This window comes from Geotrypetes seraphini, chromosome 2, assembly GCF_902459505.1.
Source record: "Geotrypetes seraphini chromosome 2, aGeoSer1.1, whole genome shotgun sequence".
Taxonomy (NCBI): domain Eukaryota; kingdom Metazoa; phylum Chordata; class Amphibia; order Gymnophiona; family Dermophiidae; genus Geotrypetes; species Geotrypetes seraphini.
In genome coordinates this window covers 328833043-328851859 of record NC_047085.1, presented here as the reverse complement: position 1 = coordinate 328851859, position 18817 = coordinate 328833043, and the positions used below count along the sequence as shown (strand labels likewise).

The window sequence follows — 18817 nt, the reverse complement described above, 5'->3', positions numbered from 1 at the left end:
TTCAATGTCTACTTAAGATAAGAAAGCCTGTGATGCTGTTCAGTTCCTTGCAGCAATGCCTTATGCGCACTCAGAACTTGTCACTCATATGAGAAAATTTGCACACACCCGACCAATCCTTAGAGGAAGCATTAGTTTTGAGGATATTGGAGTTTTATGACTATTCTGGGAAGCTGAAGCACAGAGAATTTTCTAGTCTGCAGCAAACTTGATAAGTGTGCCCTTCATGCTTCAATATCCTGCAAATAGTAAAGGCGTACCCCAGTAGGGAGGGGGGGTATATGAAAAATGAACAGAATAAATTGCATTACAATTAATACTATTGTGGGGTCATGGATGGATCTTGGGCGGGTCTGGGATGGAGCATGGGCAGGGGTACTCTGTTAATATTTGTTAGAATTAGAGAGTACCTGGCTTGAAGAAGTTGAGAAGCTCTGGTCTATAAAATACTGAGTAGAGTGGAAAGGGTAGATGTGAATTGCTTGTTCACTCTTTCCAAAAATACTAGGACTAGGGGGCATGCAATGAAGCTACTAAGTAGTAGATGTAAAACAAACCGAAGAAAATATTTCTTCACACAATATGTAATTAAACTCTGGAATTCGTTGCTGGAGAATATGGCGAAATCAGTTAGCTTACCAGGGTTTAAAAAAAGGTTTGGATAATTTCCTAAAAGAGAATTCCACAGGCCATTATTGAGAACTTGGGGAAATCCACTGCTTATTCCTAGAATAAGCAGCATAAAAGTTTTACCGCTTGATCTAGCTAGGTACTTGGGACCTGGGTGAGCCACTGTTTTAAACAGGATGCTGGGCTTGATGGACCTTAGAACTGTACCAGAATGGCAATTCTTATGTAGTCCAGTGTCAAGGACTATCCTTACAACCTCTCCTCTCCCCCATACAGAGCGTCCCTCTCATCCCTCAAAGACCACTCAACCATACTGCACAAAGATATACTGATCTTACATTTACCTCCACTAAATGTCACATCAATCACAGTTACTTCCCATTCTCAATAAAAAAAACCCACACACACACATGAAAGAGATTAGTCACATCAGTTTCTCCATAGTCATGAACCTCCATGAGGGCACTGTGGGTGCCATGAGCATTGTAGCATATCAATCTATCTCACACTTCCATGCACAAATTTTTTATTAAAAAGGGGATGCACATGATACCAAATGCAGGAAAATGGCGCAAAGGCCAGCTTCTCAGTCCAAGTCTTTGCAATTAATTTGTTCTGTTTCGTCCCCTGGTCTCCAATGCGAGCTCATACTCTGTCATGGGTTTTGTGCAGTCCTTGGTATAGAGCCAGCCAGGCTTTCAGGATATCCCTAATCAATATGATTGAGATACATTTTCAAACAGTACCTCCATTGTATGCAAGTATACCTCATGCATATTTATTGCAAATATCTTGTAGCGAAGAGAAGTAAAGCAGCACTGAACTTAAAGATGAGAAGGATAGGTGGTGATCTCTCTTCAACATTTTGAAGGTAATGTGTGCCTGCCAGGAATTAACTGTTTTGTGGAATCTGGTGAGCCACCACCCTAATCTAGGAATTGCCAGTTCTGATCTTTGAGGACTGCAGACAGATCAGATTTTTAGGAATTTGACGCATTTGTTTACACTTGGTGAAAGATTAGAGGCAGTTTGCGCTTGATATGCTGAAAGTCAGACTTGTGGCCTATTCCATGAGCGTGGAAATTCAATATGAAGTGCTTTTATGCAGATGTGGAAAAGTGTCTGTCTTGCACGAGTCATCTATACATTAGGTTGGGGATGCATGTATCTAACATAAATATCTGTACTACTAGCTATTTCCTGGTGGATGAGGATGGAAAGGTGCTTTTGCAGCAGGATGGGATCTTCCGCAGTAACTGCATGGACTGCCTAGATCGCACCAACGTGGTACAGAGTCTGTTGGCTCGCCGCTCACTCCAGGCCCAACTGCAGGTGAGGATCCCTAATCCCAGCTCCCTTCAATGGAACAGCTTGAGCTGTAAGTCCCTAGGCTTGTGAAAAGTGGGTTGCATATGAAAGAATTAATTTCTTCCTCTTTAAAAAGGGATCTTGACCTGAAGATTCAGTTATCTGTGCAGTGAATGAAATGTATGGAGGCAATTTACATGCAGAAACAGCCTTTCTCAAAAATGTCTGCCCTACACATTTGTAGAGGGAAATTTTATAAAATGCTCTGTTATATGCCAACTTACATATATATTTTATTAGAACATAGTATCTGGAAGACCAAGCCTTGCTTGGAGAAGTAGGGGGTGTGAACTGCAAGGGGAGGCTGGAGCAGTAGCTACAGAGACGGTGCCTTATCAACTTTCAGTCCTGCTTTTCCCTGCAGCTCGGAGCCGACCAATTCTGCCACCCAACGTCAATTCTAACATCGGGGAGGAAGTGCCTGGCTGGCCCGGAAGTTCCTCCCTGACGTTAGAATTGACGTCGGGTGGCGTGAATTGGTCGGCCCCGCGCTGGGGAAGATAAGTAGGGAGAGTTAAGACCTCGGCGCTGGCCTGTTCCCCGATTGTGGCAGCGGCAGCCTGTTCCCTGATTGCGGCGGTGGCGGCCTGTTCCCCAATGGTGGTGGCTTGGTGGAGGGCAGGGAGAAGTAAAGAAAGAAAGGGGGGACAGGGAGACAGAAAGAAAGAAGGGAAACGGGACACAGACAGAAAGAGGCATGGAGAGAGAGAGACAGAAAGTAAGGGCAGGCATGGAGAAAGAAAGAAAGAAAGGGGGCATGGAGAGAGAAAAAAAGAAAGAAGGGGGTAGGGTGAAAGAAATAAAAAGTTGGGGGAGGGAAGGAGACAGATGCCAGACCAGGGGGAAGGTGGGAGGGAGAGAAAGGAAAGAAAGATGTCAGACCATGGAAATAGGGACAGAAGAAGAGAGAGATAGAAGGGAAGGGAAGACATGGAAACATAGATTTTGAAAAGAAAGCAGAAAAATTGAATATTAAGTTAATGCCAAAGATGGATGCAAGGCAGAAAGTGAAGACGGAGAGAAAACCAGTAAAAGGACAAGAAGACTCTGGAAACATAGTTAAATGCACAGAAAAATAAAGTCACCAGACAACAAAGGTAGGGAAAATGATTTTATTTTCAATATAGTGATTGAAATGTCAGTTTTGAGAAAGGAAAGATATTAAACTTTAAATGTGAGGGCTGCGGAAAAAATAGGGTACTTGGAGGGCCGCAGAAAAAATAGTTAATGACAATTTTTCATAAGGTAAAACTCTTTATAGTTTATAAATCTTTCCTTTAATTGTTAAAGGAAAAATTTATAAACTAAAGAATTTTACCTCATGCAAAGTTGTCCTTTCTTTAATAAGACATTAACTATTTTTTCTGCGGCCCTCCAAGTATCCAAGGCCCCACTAAGGGTTTGCGTTTGAGACCACTGCTTTACACATACCCTTACCTACTCTGCAGCTTTTCTTCCTTAGCCAATGAGCTGCAGAAGAAACAGAACCAATAGGTTGAGACATCAACTTTCAGTCCTGATTTTCTCTGGAGGCTATTGGCTGGCTAAGGCAAAGTCCCTCCTTGAGGGCTGAATCCAATCGGGTTTTCGGGATTTCCCCAATGAATATGCATTGAAAGCAGTGCATGCACATAGATCTCATGCATATTCATTGGGGAAATCCTGAAAACCCGACTGGATTCGGCCCTCAAGGAAGGACTTTGGGGACCCTGGGCTAAGGTTTCTTCGGAATATCTGACCAATGGGCTTCAGTTATTTTTGTATCACTTTCCATGGCTCTCCCATCTTGCATTAACTTCAGTTGTGTCTTCTCACATTCCATATGTCTTCCCTCAGACTCTCACAGAGAGACAGTGCCTTAGCAACCTTCAGTACTGCTTTTCCCTGTCACCTATTGACTGGCTAAGGTTCCTTAGGAATGTGTGACCAATGGCCTGCAGGAGGAGGTGGGAGCAGTAGCTGTAGAGACAGTACCTTAGCAGCCTTCAGTCCTACTTTTTTCCTGCAGGCTATTGGCTGGCTAAGCTTTGTTAGGAATATCTGACCAATGGGCTGCAGGGGGAGGCGGGAACATTAGCAAAATCCCCCAAATGGATTTTGCCAAACTCCAGACCTTGCTAAATAGCTTTCTCCTACCTGAAAATCCTAGATTCCCCCTGTTTCACTAAAACCCTTGGTCATTTTCAAGATACAATTTACCTACCTACCTACATACAATTATTGCTCGCTTTATAGTATAGGATTTGTTTTTATTTACCAAAATTCTACCTAAGCGCTATTCTGTGATATATTTGTATATTAGTGTGTATTTTACATGAGCATAGGCAGGACCTGAACATATATTACTGAATACTATTTTAACGGCCATGTCTTGTGCACATAGGGGCACAAGCTTATGCCAGACCTATGGCAGGTGCTTGGTACCATATTCAGGATTATGCTAGAAATTTTTTAAAGGCCTAAATTTCTTTATAGAACAGGCTCCTACCCACACACAGGCACACAGTTATAGAATTGAAGAGCACTTTTCCAAAACTTAGTCTTATCAGTAGCACTTTAGAGAAAAGTAGGTAGTGGCTTTCAGACTGTGCAAGTTTTGCATAAAGTATTCAACCCAAAACCATTAAAATACCATGGACTTAAGTGAGTTTTGGCAAAGGAATATGCTACAGCAAATTTTGCCTTGATGAACAAAATTAAATCACATAGATCAAAACTTACTTAAGAACATAAGAACATAAGAAGTTGCCTCCGCTGAGGCAGACCAGAGGTCCATCTCGCCCAGCGGTCCGCTCCCGCGGCGGCCCATCAGGCCCATTGCCTGAGCAATGGTCCCAGACTATCCCTATAACCTACCGCTACTCTTATCTGTACCCTTCAATTCCTTTATCCTCTAGGAACCTATCCAAACCTTCTTTGAAGCCTTGTAACGCGCTCCGGCCTATCACAGCCTCCGGGAGCGCGTTCCATGTGTCCACCACCCTCTGGGTGAAAAAGAACTTTCTGGCATTTGTTTTAAACCTGTCTCCTTTTAATTTTTCCGAGTGCCCCCTTGTACTTGTGGTTCCCCGTAATCTGAAAAATCTGTCCCTGTCTACTTTTTCTATACCCTTCAGGATCTTGAAGGTTTCTATCATGTCTCCTCTAAGTCTCCGCTTTTCCAGGGAGAACAGCCCCAGCTTTTTCAGTCTGTCAGTATATGAGAGGTTTTCCATACCTCTTATCAGTTTAGTTGCTCTTCTCTGGACTCCCTCAAGTACCGCCATGTCCTTTTTGAGGTACGGCGACCAATATTGGACACAGTACTCCAGATGCGGTCGCACCATTGCACGATACAGTGGCAGGATGACCTCCTTTGTCCTGGTCGTGATACCCTTCTTAATGATACCCAACATTTTGTTTGCTTTTCTTGAGGCTGTGGCGCACTGTGCCGACGCCTTTAAAGACGTGTCCACCATCACTCCCAGGTCTCTTTCAAGGTTACTTACCCCTAGCAGTGATCCTCCCATTTTGTAGCTGAACATCGGGTTCTTTTTCCCTACATGCATGACCTTGCATTTCCCTACATTAAAGTTCATTTGCCATTTTTTGGCCCATTCTTCTAGCGTCGTTAGGTCCCTTTGCAGATCTTCGCAGTCTTCCATGGTTTCAACCCTGCGGTAGAGTTTGGTGTCATCCGCAAATTTAATAACTTCGCAATTTGTTCCCACCTCCAGGTCATTAATAAATATATTGAACAGGAGCGGTCCCAGCACCGACTCCTGCGGAACTCCGCTCGTGACCCCATGCCAGTCTGAGTAATGGCCCTTCACTCCAACCCTCTGTTTCCTGTCTGCCAGCCAGTTTTTGATCCATCGGTGGACCTCCCCTTGCACCCCGTGTCTCCACAGTTTTTTAAGCAATCTTTCGTGCGGTACCTTGTCAAAGGCTTTTTGAAAGTCAAGGTAAATGATGTCAATGGATTCTCCTTTATCCACCTGTCTATTTACTCCCTCAAAGAAGTACAATAAGTTTGTGAGGCATGACCTACCCTTGCAGAAGCCGTGCTGGCTCGACTTTAGCTGTCCATTGTTTTCTATGTGTTCACAGATACTGTCCTTAATCAGTGCTTCCATCATTTTTCCCGGGACCGAGGTCAAGCTCACCGGCCTGTAGTTCCCTGGGTCCCCCCTTGAACCCTTCTTGAAGATGGGCGTGACATTTGCAATTTTCCAATCCTCCGGGATCTCTCCAGTCTTTAAGGATAGGTTACATATTTGGCGAAGTGGCTCTGCTATTACGTTCCTTAGTTCCTTTAGTACCCTTGGGTGAATGCCGTCCGGACCTGGCGATTTGTCGCTCTTTAGTCTGTCTATCTGCCTGAGGACATCCTCTTGGCTTACCTCTAGTTGGACCAGCTTTTCATCCCGATCCCCATTTACGATGTCCTCCGGTTCCGGAATATTGGATGTATCCTCCCTCGTGAAGACTGACGTGAAGAACTTATTTAACCTGTCTGCTATCTCTTTTTCCTCTTTTACCACTCCTTTTTTGTCTCCATCATCCAATGGCCCCACTTCTTCCCTTGCCGGTTGCTTCCCCTTCACATATCTGAAGAACGATTTGAAGTTTGTTGCTTCCCCCGCCAGTCTCTCCTCATATTCCCTTTTAGCTTTTTTAACCACACGGTGACACTTCCTTTGGTGTTCTTTGTGTTCCATTTGGTTGTCCTTTGTTTGGTCCTTTTTCCATTTTTTGAACGATGTTTTCTTGTCACTTATCGCCTTTTTCACTGCAGTTGTTATCCACGCTGGGTTTTTTGTTCGGTTTTTTTTGCACCCCTTCCTGAATCTGGGGATGTACAGGTTCTGTGCCTCTTGCACCGTGCCCTTGAGTAGGGACCAGGCTTTTTCTACAGACTCCATCTTCCTTTCGCTACCATTGAGTTTCTTTCCCACCAGTTTCCTCATGCCATCATAATTCCCTTTTTTGAAGTTGAGTGCTGTCGCTGTGGATCTTTTCACCTTTGATGGTCCAATTTCCAGCTTGCACTGGATCATGTTGTGATCGCTGTTTCCTAGGGGTTCTAGCACCGCCACCTCCTTTGTAGGTCCCCCTAGCCCATTGAGGATTAGGTCGAGAGTTGCATCCCCCCGTGTTGGTTCCGTGACCAGCTGTTCCATGAAACAGTCCCTCGTGGTTTCCAGGAATTTGGTCTCCCTTGTGCAGTTTGAGTGTCCAATACTCCAGTCTATCCCAGGGTAGTTGAAGTCTCCCATCACCATCACGCTTCCGCTTTTGCATATCTGCCTCAGCTCAGCCTCCAGGTCCTGGTCGAGTGCTTCCGTTTGTCCAGGTGGGCGATAGTACAGGCCCAATTTTATGTCTGCTCCAGCTCCTCCAGGTAGCTTAATCCATAGTGATTCCAAGTCGTCCGCCCTTACTGTTGTTTCTATCCTTGGTCCATTTTTTTTTTGTCGGTGTGTTCTTCAGTTGTCCCATTGTACCACTATACAAGAAGGTTTATGTGTATTTAGGGGGAGGCATTCCCAGGGTTGGAGTTGGAACTTTTATATAGTGTTAGCAGTTTTAAAATACTCACTTAAAAGTTCACACAGGAAAAGACCTCGCACAACTAGCAGGTGCGACTATGTGAATAATTTTCATGAGCTGATTTCCCTAAAGGTCTTTTTCCTTTTTAAAAACTAGTATAAAGCATATTCAAAGTATCCTAAAAACCTGACTTTCTGATGGCCTTCAAGGACTGGGACTGAAGTCCAAGGTGGTGGTATTCCTGAGATAGCAGTAGTGCAGCAAATGGGTACCTGGAGAGTAATTTTAGAACAGGGGGTGCTGGTTTAAGAGGGCAACTAGCAAGATGTCTGTTGTAAAATGCAAGTGTAAGCAGCAGAAATCGCAGCAACCTTATAAGCGTGGACATTTACATCCTGTTCTCACACAGGCATAAGTGACTGCACCTAGATCTTCAACCACCGGTCCATGGACCAGTGCCGGTCCACAGAAATTTCCTGCCGATCCACAGGGCCAGCACAGGCCCAAAACAGAGTTCTTCAACCGCCGGTCCACGTTGCGATCGATGCAGCATTATCTTCGAGCCAGCTCCCTCTTCCTAACTGATTCAGTGCACAAAGCCACGGGCAGTGGCTCCTATGGGCATCCTGCGCCTGAACCGGAAGCCTTCTCTCTGATGTTGCAACGTCAGAGGGAAGGCTTCCAGATGAGGCACGGCACGGGACATGCAAGGTGCAATTAGTACTATTATGGGGGCAGGGTCTGGGGTGGAGATTGGGTAGAGAAGGGCGGGGTCTGGCCCACGACTTAGCCCAGTGTTCTTCAACCGCTGGTCCACGGAATAATTATTTTATTTCTGCCAGTCCATAGGTGTAAAAAGGTTGAAAAACACTGACCTAGATTATTCACATATGTGCAAAGATTACCATATTTTAACCTGTGTATACACTCGTCAGCTTTGCCTGTATGGTGCCTGAATTCTGCCCCTGTGCATTCCTAGCAGCATTATGTTATGGTGTGGACTCCAACACTGGTCACTAGTTAGTTAGTTAGTTTTCTATCCCGTCCTCCCCAAAATGCTCAGAGTTCAGAACAGGGTACAAGCTAACATACATAATATACAGTTAACAGGTTACAGTTTGCCATAGTTGCAGTACAATGTTCTATTCTCGTTGAATTAGGATAAAACAAAGAGTGGAAATGTCCAATAAATCTGGTGAATGTGTTCTTTAAAAAGTCCTTTATATTCATAAAATCAATGACCAAAACAATGACCCGACATGAACATGTTTCGGCCTGCTTCAGGAGTCTCAAATTCTTCTGAATGTGGGAATCTTAAATAAAAATTTCCTGGTCATCCGTTTTATATTGTGGCTGTTGGTAGCGTTTTTTCTACCAACAGCCACAATATAAAATGGATGACCAGGAAGTTTTTATTTAAGATTCCCACATTCAGAAGAATTTGAGACTCCTGAAGCAGGTCGAAACATGTTCATGTCGGGTCATTGTTTGGGTCATTGATTTTATGAATGAATAAAGGACTTTTTAAAGAACACATTCACCAGGTTTATTGGACATTTCCACTCTTTGTTCTATTATCCTAACTCAACACATATTAAGGATCTAATACCAATATACATAATATACAGTTTGCAGTCTGCATTTTGCCATAGTTAAAGTGCAAGATTTTTCAGTACAAGTTTTTATCCCAATGCGACACATACAGAGCATCTTGTGTCAATATACATTTCTTTATAATCGGTCATGGGCAGGGGGAGGGGTTAGGTGAAGAGAGATGTTTTTTATTACTTTCCTAAAGTTGAGGAGTTATAACATGATTTATGTTCATGTGGCCATATATGCATGAAAATTATTAATCTGTGTGTGTATTCTGCCTTTGCCGCGCTGAAGTAATCTGTGAGTAGGGGTGGAGGGGAAGAACGTATGACTAATGCTGCTCTGCCTCCTTAGCTGTGGCAGATACTGTCTCCCTCCCCCCTGACTAATTTTAGTACGGTAGGTCTTGGGCAAGTTTTGAGAAGTTGTGCACCGAGCAGATTTCTAGCATGAAATGTAAAAGATCAGGTAAACTGAACTGGAGGATGTTAATCACCTAGAATTTTTTTTTTAATTTTCTCATCTTATTTGGCATTAAATATTTGTGATATGCCAGGGTCTGTGATATCCCTGTATATTTTGGTGACCACGTCAGCATGAAGTGACCCAACCTTGTTTTCTATTTGTCCTTTAGTGTTCAAGACTATTTCCTTATGCTCATTAAAACCACATGGGCAAGATGGCCCCCTTCCATACAATAGAATACAATATAATAAATCAATTTCTAGACCATATAACCAGGTAGTTCAATGCAGTTTACAAAAGATTAGTAATACGTACAGGATGAAATAGTTAAAGAATTAGTTGTCTTATTAATTTTTTGAAAGTATACTGTTTTCTAAATTGAAGATAAGAGTAAGATGTTAGGAATAGATTCTTAAAGTCACCATCATGCAATGCAACTTGAAAAGAAAGTTGTCGCTCATGAAATTTTTTTTTTTGTACTTGCATCCACTAACTTAAGGGAAAACAAAGCGTGAGTTTTTCTTGTCTTTTTCTGAGTTGAAAAGACAAATGAATCGGTCAAATATTGTGGAGCTTGACCAGTAGCGACTTTATAATAAACAGCCCAGCTTAAATGCAATACGTGCCTCCACTGGGAGCCAATGCAACTGTCGATACAGTGGAGAAACATGGTCATACTTCCTTTGATTATATATAAGTTTAATTGCCGTGTTCTGAATAATTCGCATTCTTAGGATGTTTAAATTTTCAGTATTGGTTTGCAGTTTTTGCATGTGCTGTACTCTTCCCCACCCCAGACCCAGGTGACTGCTCTAATGTAGAATGATCACCTGATGGTCAAACACTTGTCAGCTAAGTATAATTACCATTTACACTTTTGTGCCTTCTCATTTCAGAGACTAGGTGTGCTTCACTCTGGACAGAGAATTGAAGAGCAAGCAGAATTTGAAAAGATTTACAAAAATGGTGATTTCTTTTTTTAACTTGCCTGGTGGTTTGCTAGTGAGATGGAAAGTTTATTTGGAGGGGGGGGGTTAAAAAAAATAAATTATGAGCAGCATTCCACCTGCTTTACCGTTTCTTTGGTGATGCTTTTTTGCAGCCTGGGCCGATAATGCAAATGCTTGTGCCAAACAGTATGCTGGAACAGGTGCCTTAAAGACAGACTTCACAAGGTCAGTGGGGGGTCGTGCTGTTGGAATGCCACTCTGCCGTTATTGTGCTATGGCTGAATGCGTTTTGCTACTTTCATCCATGGGAATTTGTAACCAGTAACCTTTTGAGAACCACAAACCAACCCCCCTGCCTAGGATATCTGTCATGATAGTATTAACACCCCCCAAAGACAGAGTTCAGAACTCTTCCTGCAAAGTCAGTTGTGTTTGGAGCAGTCTATGGCATTTGGTAGCAGTACTCTGTTTTAAAAATAGCACTGCATATGTCTAAAACATTACGTCTTTGTGTTTCTACCCTGTGAGTTGAGGTCTGAGGTAAGAGGCAGTTGGTGGACCTTCCCTTTTTAATTTGTGTTATGCAGCCACTAGGAACGCATTTGTCAGTTGTAGGACATCTCTTAAGGAACAAATTACCAAGTCCCTGTGTCTTAACGCCATCCCCCACCAAGACTAGATGGGCCATATGGTTTTTATCTGCCTTCATTTTTCTGTTTCCATGCTATCCGCTTTAAAACAATGCAACAAGTTGGTTGCACTCACTAGCAACATATAGGAAGTTGTGGGCTTTTTTTTTTTTTTTTAAGGATCTTTGTTTAATAAAAAGAGGGGGGAGGAATAGCATAGCCCTCTATCTGGATGCTGTTTGAGGAGCTTCTTATTCTTGATTGGCTTCCTTCAGCCTCCCAACCCATGCTACAGATTTAAAAGCTCATAAGTAGGGTGATGAAACTGGCACTTTAAGAGGTCAGTAGCATTTTGGTGGGAGCTAATCCAAGGGCTATATCACAGTAAAATGTCCTGGGCTCTGTACAAGTGTCTGCCTTATATTCTGCAGAACTGGAAAGAGAACTCAGTGGGGCCTGGTGATGGATGGCTGGAACTCAATGATACGATATTATAAGAACAACTTCTCTGATGGATTTCGACAAGTAAGCCTTTAGTTTTCTTTTGGTTTAAAGGTTTGTTTTGGGGGCTGGGTGGGGGTTGAAGGAGGGGGAACTAAGGTTTGTTGGCTTTTTATTTCTTTACAAGTGTGGTGGGTTGGGTTTTTGGGATTTTTTGAGAGTTGTAGATTTGTTGGTATTCTTACTTCCTTTTTAATTCTGTCTATGCCAGGATGCCATTGACTTATTTCTGGGAAATTATTCAATAGATGAAACGGAATATGCTAGTCCTCTACATGTGCAAACAGACTGGAGATTCCTTGCTGTAAGTTTTATGCATTTTATCACATCTGACTTACATTTGTGTAGATACAAAAAGCATCCCCCCTTTATTTTTAAGGCCTGTGGTAATATTTTAGGGTTAAAACACCTCCTTTTTCTCTAAGTCTCGTGTATTAATAGTTTTTCATTGCAATTTGACCTTGAAGCTTAAAAATAAAGTAAGCTCTTAACTCCAGAGAGAAGCAGCCAATAAAAAGAGCCTAGGTTCCCCCAAGAGAATGTTTTCAGGGAAGGTGGAATGCATTGCATGGTAGCACCTTCTGTTTGCCTGGGAAAGTAACCTGAAACATTCCACACCAAACATCCTTTTAATTACCAAAGCAAGCAGAAATGCACAAAAGGGGATATTCTATAAATGGCGCTGAAAATTAATCGCCCTATCAGCCCCTAAGTTAATTGAGAAACTCTGTTTAAAACAGCAAAAAAATGGTAAAAATAAAGTGCCTAAATAAAAGGTGCCAGAATCACGCCTACTTAGGCGTTTTAGGCCACTGAACGCCAAAGTAGGTGTGGCCAATGCCAGAAGTGACATTAGGCAAAGCACCTTCGTAGGTGCGATTCACACAAAGATAGGTGCTGGGAATGTAGGGCCAGAAAACCCTGGCCTACATTTGCTGGGGGATCCTGCAAATAGTGCACAGCTTGCTGGTTCAGCTGATCACAGCAGGGGTGTCCCTGATAGCTGAGCAGACAGAATCCACGGTTTCAGGGATTTGAGTTGAACTATGCCTAAATAGGTTCAAAGTGACTTAGAGTACGATTTAAGGAGATAAAATACAGATTGAGATGGTACAAAACAAGAAGAGATGAACTAGTATTGTTGAAGGAGTGATGCTGCGAGGTAGGAGAAGGTAACTTATAGTCCATTATCACGTGGATGACAGTGTGCTTAGTATCATTGAAGTAGTAAGGTGTATTGTAGGCTGAGGGGTCATTTTCTATGTTGAATATGGTGGTGTAGAAAGGTTTATTTTCTTTCAGAACGTGAGGTAGTTTGGTTCAGATCTGATGGTTTTTGGGAGGTTGTTCCATGTCTTTGTGTCAATATATGTAAACATGGTGATGAAAATCCATTTGTATCTGAGGCCTTTTGTTCAGGGGTAGTTCATGAGGAGCTTACTAAGATTTCTGGTTGAGGACCATGAGGAAGTGAATAGGTTTGAGTGGCAAAGTGGAGTTTCCATGTAGTGATGTGGAAGATTTATGCAGGAAATTTTGAGTAGTGACATGCAGCCAATGTAACAGTTTGAGATGTGAAGATTGGGTCATTTTAATCTATTTATTTATTTTTAGCTTGAGAGTCTAAATCACTGTGTTTTGGATTAGTTGTAGTTTGTGGGTCAGTTGTGTTGATGCCTGCGTAGAAGGAGTTGCAGTAGTCAAGCTGAGACAAAATTAGTTTTTGTACTAATATGGCGAGTGTCGTTCTTGAAAGTAGGGTCTTTGAGTCTCGGCTGTCTCGTGGAGAAGGTTTTTTCCAGAGGTTTGAGAGAGTGTGTGGAGTCCAGTATAACACCCAGTACTTTGGAGGTTTCTTCTATATCTATTTTATTTTCAGAAGGCTGAACAATGCTGTTGGGAGCTGTTTGTAGGTGGGTGTGGAACCAGAGGATTTTGGTTTTAGATGGAATTCCCCTGCCATGATTCTGTAATAAGCACTGTCACATGATTGGCAGCCACTTTTATGGTTAGAGAATCCAGGCCAAAATATCTTCTGCCAAAACCCAAAGCTAGAGTTTTTGATCAACAAATAACAATTGGTGAAATGTAGAGCTACATTTTCCTAGAAAGCAATGGCAGTAGTTCACCCCTAGACACTGAATATGGAGGCTGGAAAACTCAGACTGGTGAGACCAGTAGCCATCAGAAATTTCTGTTAGGTGTGCACTAGATATTAATAATAATAATAACTTTATTCTTGTATACCGCAAAATCATGGAAGTTCTATGCGGTTAACAGATGAAGAGACTGTACATTTACAGTGAAGTTACATTTACAGCGAAGTAGCAAAGTTACATTTACAGCGATGTTCAATATGGCAGATCAGAGGTATTTGGTATGATGGGTAACGAAGACAGGATAATTAGTTAGATTGAGTGATCCATTTGTTAAGTCATATAGTGGCTAAACAAGATAGTGGCTAACAAGAGTGGAGGAGTCGGAGAGACTGGAGGTGTGTCGTGATCAGGGGAGGAGTTAGAGGAATTTGTCAAAAAGGTAGGTTTTGATTGACTTCCTGAACATTTGATAGGGGGGGGAATTGGAGATGAGGGCGGTAAGGCATTTGTTCCATTTGCCCGCTTGGAATGCTAGGGATTTATCTAGGAATTTCTTGTAGAGGCAGCTCTTCAGGGAAGGGAAGGAAAACAGGTAAGTGTTTCGTTTTTGAGAGGGGCCTGCAATTTCTAGGTGCTCAGATAGGTAGATTGGTGAAGAGCCTGCTAGGGTTTTGAAGCAGAGGCAGGCGAATTTAAAGATGATCCTTGCCTCCACCGGTAGCCAGTGGAGTTTAGTGTAATAGGGACTAACGTGATCATATGGGGACACATTTTTCTCCGTCCCCATGGGAATTAATTTTCCTGTCCCCACGAGTTCTTGTCCTGTCCCTGCCCCATTCCTGGAAGCTCTGCCCTCGTCTGCACAAGTCTCAAGCACTTTAAGTGTTCAAGGCTTGTTCAATTAAGGCAGAGCTTACAGGAATGGGACAGGGACAGTGACAAAACTCGCGGGGATGGTGAAATTGAGCTCCTGTGGGGATGGAGACAAATTGGTCCCCATGTCATTCTCTAGTGTGCCATATGAATAGCAGGTGCCCTAACTTTTTGGAGGCTGTTCCTTGTGCTGTTCTAGTTAAGCATGGAGCAACTAAATTGTCCACAGAAAAGAAAACTCATCAGAAATACAAACTGCAGTTCAAATAGTTGTTCAACCTTTCAAGAAAATCTAGGCTAGTGGCATTTCAGTATGTAGCTTTAACTGTGTGTGGGGTTTATTCTGTCTCCACAGCTACCTATTATCATGGTGGTCGCTTTCTCTATGTGCATCATCTGTTTGCTGATGGCAGGTAAGTCAGAGCTGCTGGCATCTTTGGCTAATGTGTGTACACTGCACTTTATGGCCACCTCTGTGGCCTTCAGAATTTTTAAGAAGTATTCAAGCAAGTGGGATAAGATGTGGGTATTGCTTTTAACTTAAAAAGAGCAGCTCAAGTTAACTGTAAACTGAGGAGAGCTAAAGTATGCAGCACTTTCCATATTAGCCAGAGTGAATGGCTATTATGGAAAGGATGCTTGGAATTGTGTCCAAACTAGAGTTGCACGGGGACAGTAATCCCACCCGTCCCCGCGAGGAATCCCCTCAGTCCCCATAAAAGTTACCTGTTACCATAAAAAGCAGCAATTACTTCAGAAAGTTGTGTGTGTTTTTTTTTTTAAGCCTTAGTTTATTTAAACCAACAATAAAATGCAATCATTTTTTTTAAATACTCCTCTCCTCTCTATAAAAAAATATTTTTGTAGTAATCCATGAGTCACAAGGCAAGGGTGCACTTAGGAAACTTCTGGTTGCATCAGAGATGACCTTTACGGCAGCCACACGAAGCTTCAACACTCCGGCTGCTGAAAGAAGGCAGTTTAGAAATCGCTGGCCACGAATGTAAGGGGCAGGGAGGGAGTAGGGAGATGTTGGGACTGGGTGGCAGCAGCAGCAGCAGCTATCAGTAAGGTGGGAGGGAGTGCGATAGGTGACCGCGCGCATTCCCTCCCTTAACTGTGGGGACAAGGCCATTCACCGCTCCATGAGGCGGTGAATGGCCTTGTCCCCGTAGCCACTGTGAACAGTTTTTTCACCACTGTTTTGGTGGGTTACCCGTGGCTAGCTGCAGGTAACAGCCACTGTGTCATTCTCTACTCTGGAGCTCATTACGTAGGCAGTAAGCTCAGCACAGGCACACATTGGTTCAGCTGAAGCTCAATGGGCCAATCACAAATGACCTTAGAACTCTGAGTTCATTTGTGATTGGCCCATTGTGCTGCTGCTGAACCAATGTGTGCTTGTGTTGAACTTACTGCCTACATGATGAGCTCCATGCCTACGTGACTTGCTGCTGATTCTTTGGGACTCGGAGCTCAGTGCCAGATTGGAAATAAGGTAGGCCTCGAGTCTGGAAGATAGGAACCCCAGTTCCATCCCGTGGGAGTCCAGGGGGCCTTGGAGGGTCCCCGTGGGAGTCCCTTGGGCATGGGAGGGGTCCCCTTGAGAGTCCTGTTGACCTAGGGGGGATCCCCGTGGGACCCATGGGATTCCCATGATCCCTGTTCGCATGCAGACCTCTAGTCCAAACCCTTAGCTGCTGTTTTGTGTGTATATAATAGTGCAAAAAGAAAACCTGTCTAAATGTTTGAAACTGTATAGTGGAAAGCATCTAGGGCTTTCATCTCAACATCAAGTACGTGTTTGCCTGTAAAATTTTAATAATTTTTCTTTAATTATAGAATTTACTGAAATGGTTTTGGGATTTATTTTTTTTCTTAATTTTTTTTTTTTTTTTTTTTACAAATAGGCAAAAGCTCAGTTTTCTTATACTTAAACTCCACTTTTTTTCTTAAACCTGTGAAAACACCACAGAACTGACCAAATTATGTATGTATTTTGAACTGGGTATACTGTTTTTAACTCTATATATAGAGTAAATGGAAAGTATCTTTTTAGAATCTATAATTAATAGCTGTTATGTCTGTGGAACACATCCTCATGCAAAAATGTACCACCCATTGATTGTGGACTGCAGTAAAGGTTTTTCCTCTGAGACTGATACCTGTTGATTCTGCTCATCTGTCAGTAGCAGCAACAGCAATCGCCATTTCTTCCACTAGGCCTGGTTTAACACAGAGTCCTACTAGGCTTCTGCTTAGAGGAGCAAAACTGATAATGTCACCCTCCATTCCAACAGACCCGTTAATAGTTTTGTTTCTACCCTGTCCTTCCAAACTGGACTTGGTGGTAGCATGAAAAGAAGACAGTGGTCCCATACATCTCTAGGCTTCTATTTATTTTATTTTATTAGGTATTTATATACCACCTATCAGGGTTATTTAAGCAGTTTACAATCAGGTACTCAAGCATTTTCCCTATCTGTCCTGGTGGGCTCAAAATCTATCTAACACACCTAGGGCAATGGAGGATTGAGTGACTTGCCCAGGGTCACAAGGAGTAGTGTAGGGTCTAAACCCACAACCTCAGGTTGCTGAGACTGTACCTCTAACCACTAGGCTACTCCTTCCTACCTACATTGAGAGGTTGGATCCACAAGCACAAGTTGACTTCATTCCCATTCTCAATTACTTCTGTCATCACCAACAGTGGTATCAACAGAAACCCCTTTGGGGGTTGTGAGGCCTCATTTGCCAAGTCATTGGTGGGAGGTGGGTAGAAATTTGAACCAAAAAGCAGGATCATGTGCAAATAAGTTATCTGGGGTTAGATCATTTCTAGATCAGAGATCTATGAATGGAATTAATGGGAGAGAAGAATTGGAAGCCTGTGGTGAGCGTGGCAGACTTTTTTTTTTTTTTTTTTAATTGTTCTAACTAGAGAGAGAGGATGATAAAAGGCCGTAAAATGAACAACTTCTCTGATGTTGCTTGCAGGTGATACATGGACAGAAACCTTGGCCTATGTGCTCTTCTGGGGCAGTGCAAGCATTGTGACGGGTGCCATCATCCTCTACAATGGCAAGGACTTTGTTGACGCACCCAAGCTGGTGCAGAAAGAGAAGATGGACTGAATCTGTGTGTGTGGAAAGCGGCTTGGGAACAATGACTCCTTGGGCCAGATGTGCAGTCTGTACTGACCTGCTTTCCACACCAGCCAGTGCTTTTTATATCTACATCTTTAGAAATGATTAAAAACAAAAAACACTTCTGTTCAGTGGTGGTGGTGGCCTGTGACAGAGGCCTGTTCTCTGCCTCTTGTCGGGCATACTCCTGATAGGAGTCCTGCATTAGCTGGTGAACATGTACTTAAGAGAGGGGCATTACAGCTTGAGTAAAACTACCTGACTGCAGTAGGTAAGTGAAAGAGTGCAAAGTGCAAATTACACGACCCTCAAAGGCCCCGGTGAGCTAAGAAAATTCACTCTCTTTTGAGATCTTTGTGGTAGCATGGCAAAAATGTTTTGTTGATTCCAGAGTTTTGAGGGTTTTTTAATGGGAGAATCTGCCCCATAAGGTAAAAAAAAAAAAAAAAAAATTGTTCTAAAATTAAGTTGCCTGTTAATACTTGGCCAGATCATGTTCTTGATATCCTAATCTGTGTGTGTATTAAATGAATGTTTTCCATACATTTTCTAATTTTATTAACAGTTAACCATACTTTGAGAGTCTACTTTTTTTCATAAAATGAATAGATGGGTCACTGGGGTCAATGTTTTCAACTACATCACCCACTCCTAAGGCTCTATTAAAAAACAAAACAAACCTCTTTTCCTCTCTCCTGTCTCACTGGCATGTTGACATTTTGTGGAGGCTCTTGACACTGCCCATTATTGAAGGATCTGCTTGCAGACATAGAAACAACTGTTAAAGCACCATAACTGAGTGTGGAGATGGTTTTAATGGTAATTTTCTTGTTAGCACAAAAGATCACCAAGGGCCTCTTTTATAAAGCTTCAATTTGCAAGTCCTTTGTAGTAAATACAACACAGCCCATTTGCCATACCGGGATTTTTTTTTTTTTTTTTGAAGGACAGGAGTATTTGACCTTATTTGGTATTCAGCTGATTTCAAATCTAGCTTTTAAGTAACCAGGGATATTTTCCCCCTTGTT

At 42.7% G+C, this 18817-nt stretch overlaps 1 protein-coding gene across 1 annotated transcript in view; it reads left to right on the top strand.

Annotated features, from left to right (window-relative positions):
• Window positions 1–18332, top strand: part of SACM1L (SAC1 like phosphatidylinositide phosphatase) — a 91219-nt gene extending 72887 nt beyond the window's left edge. The window contains exons 14-20 of the mRNA XM_033930180.1: window positions 1824–1962; window positions 10488–10557; window positions 10694–10766; window positions 11602–11695; window positions 11883–11975; window positions 14999–15056; window positions 17641–18332. Of these exons, the coding sequence (XP_033786071.1) occupies window positions 1824–1962; window positions 10488–10557; window positions 10694–10766; window positions 11602–11695; window positions 11883–11975; window positions 14999–15056; window positions 17641–17777 (664 nt within the window). The 3' untranslated portion in view covers window positions 17778–18332. The remainder of the gene's footprint in view (window positions 1–1823; window positions 1963–10487; window positions 10558–10693; window positions 10767–11601; window positions 11696–11882; window positions 11976–14998; window positions 15057–17640) is intronic.
• The last annotated feature ends 485 nt before the right edge of the window (window positions 18333–18817 follow it).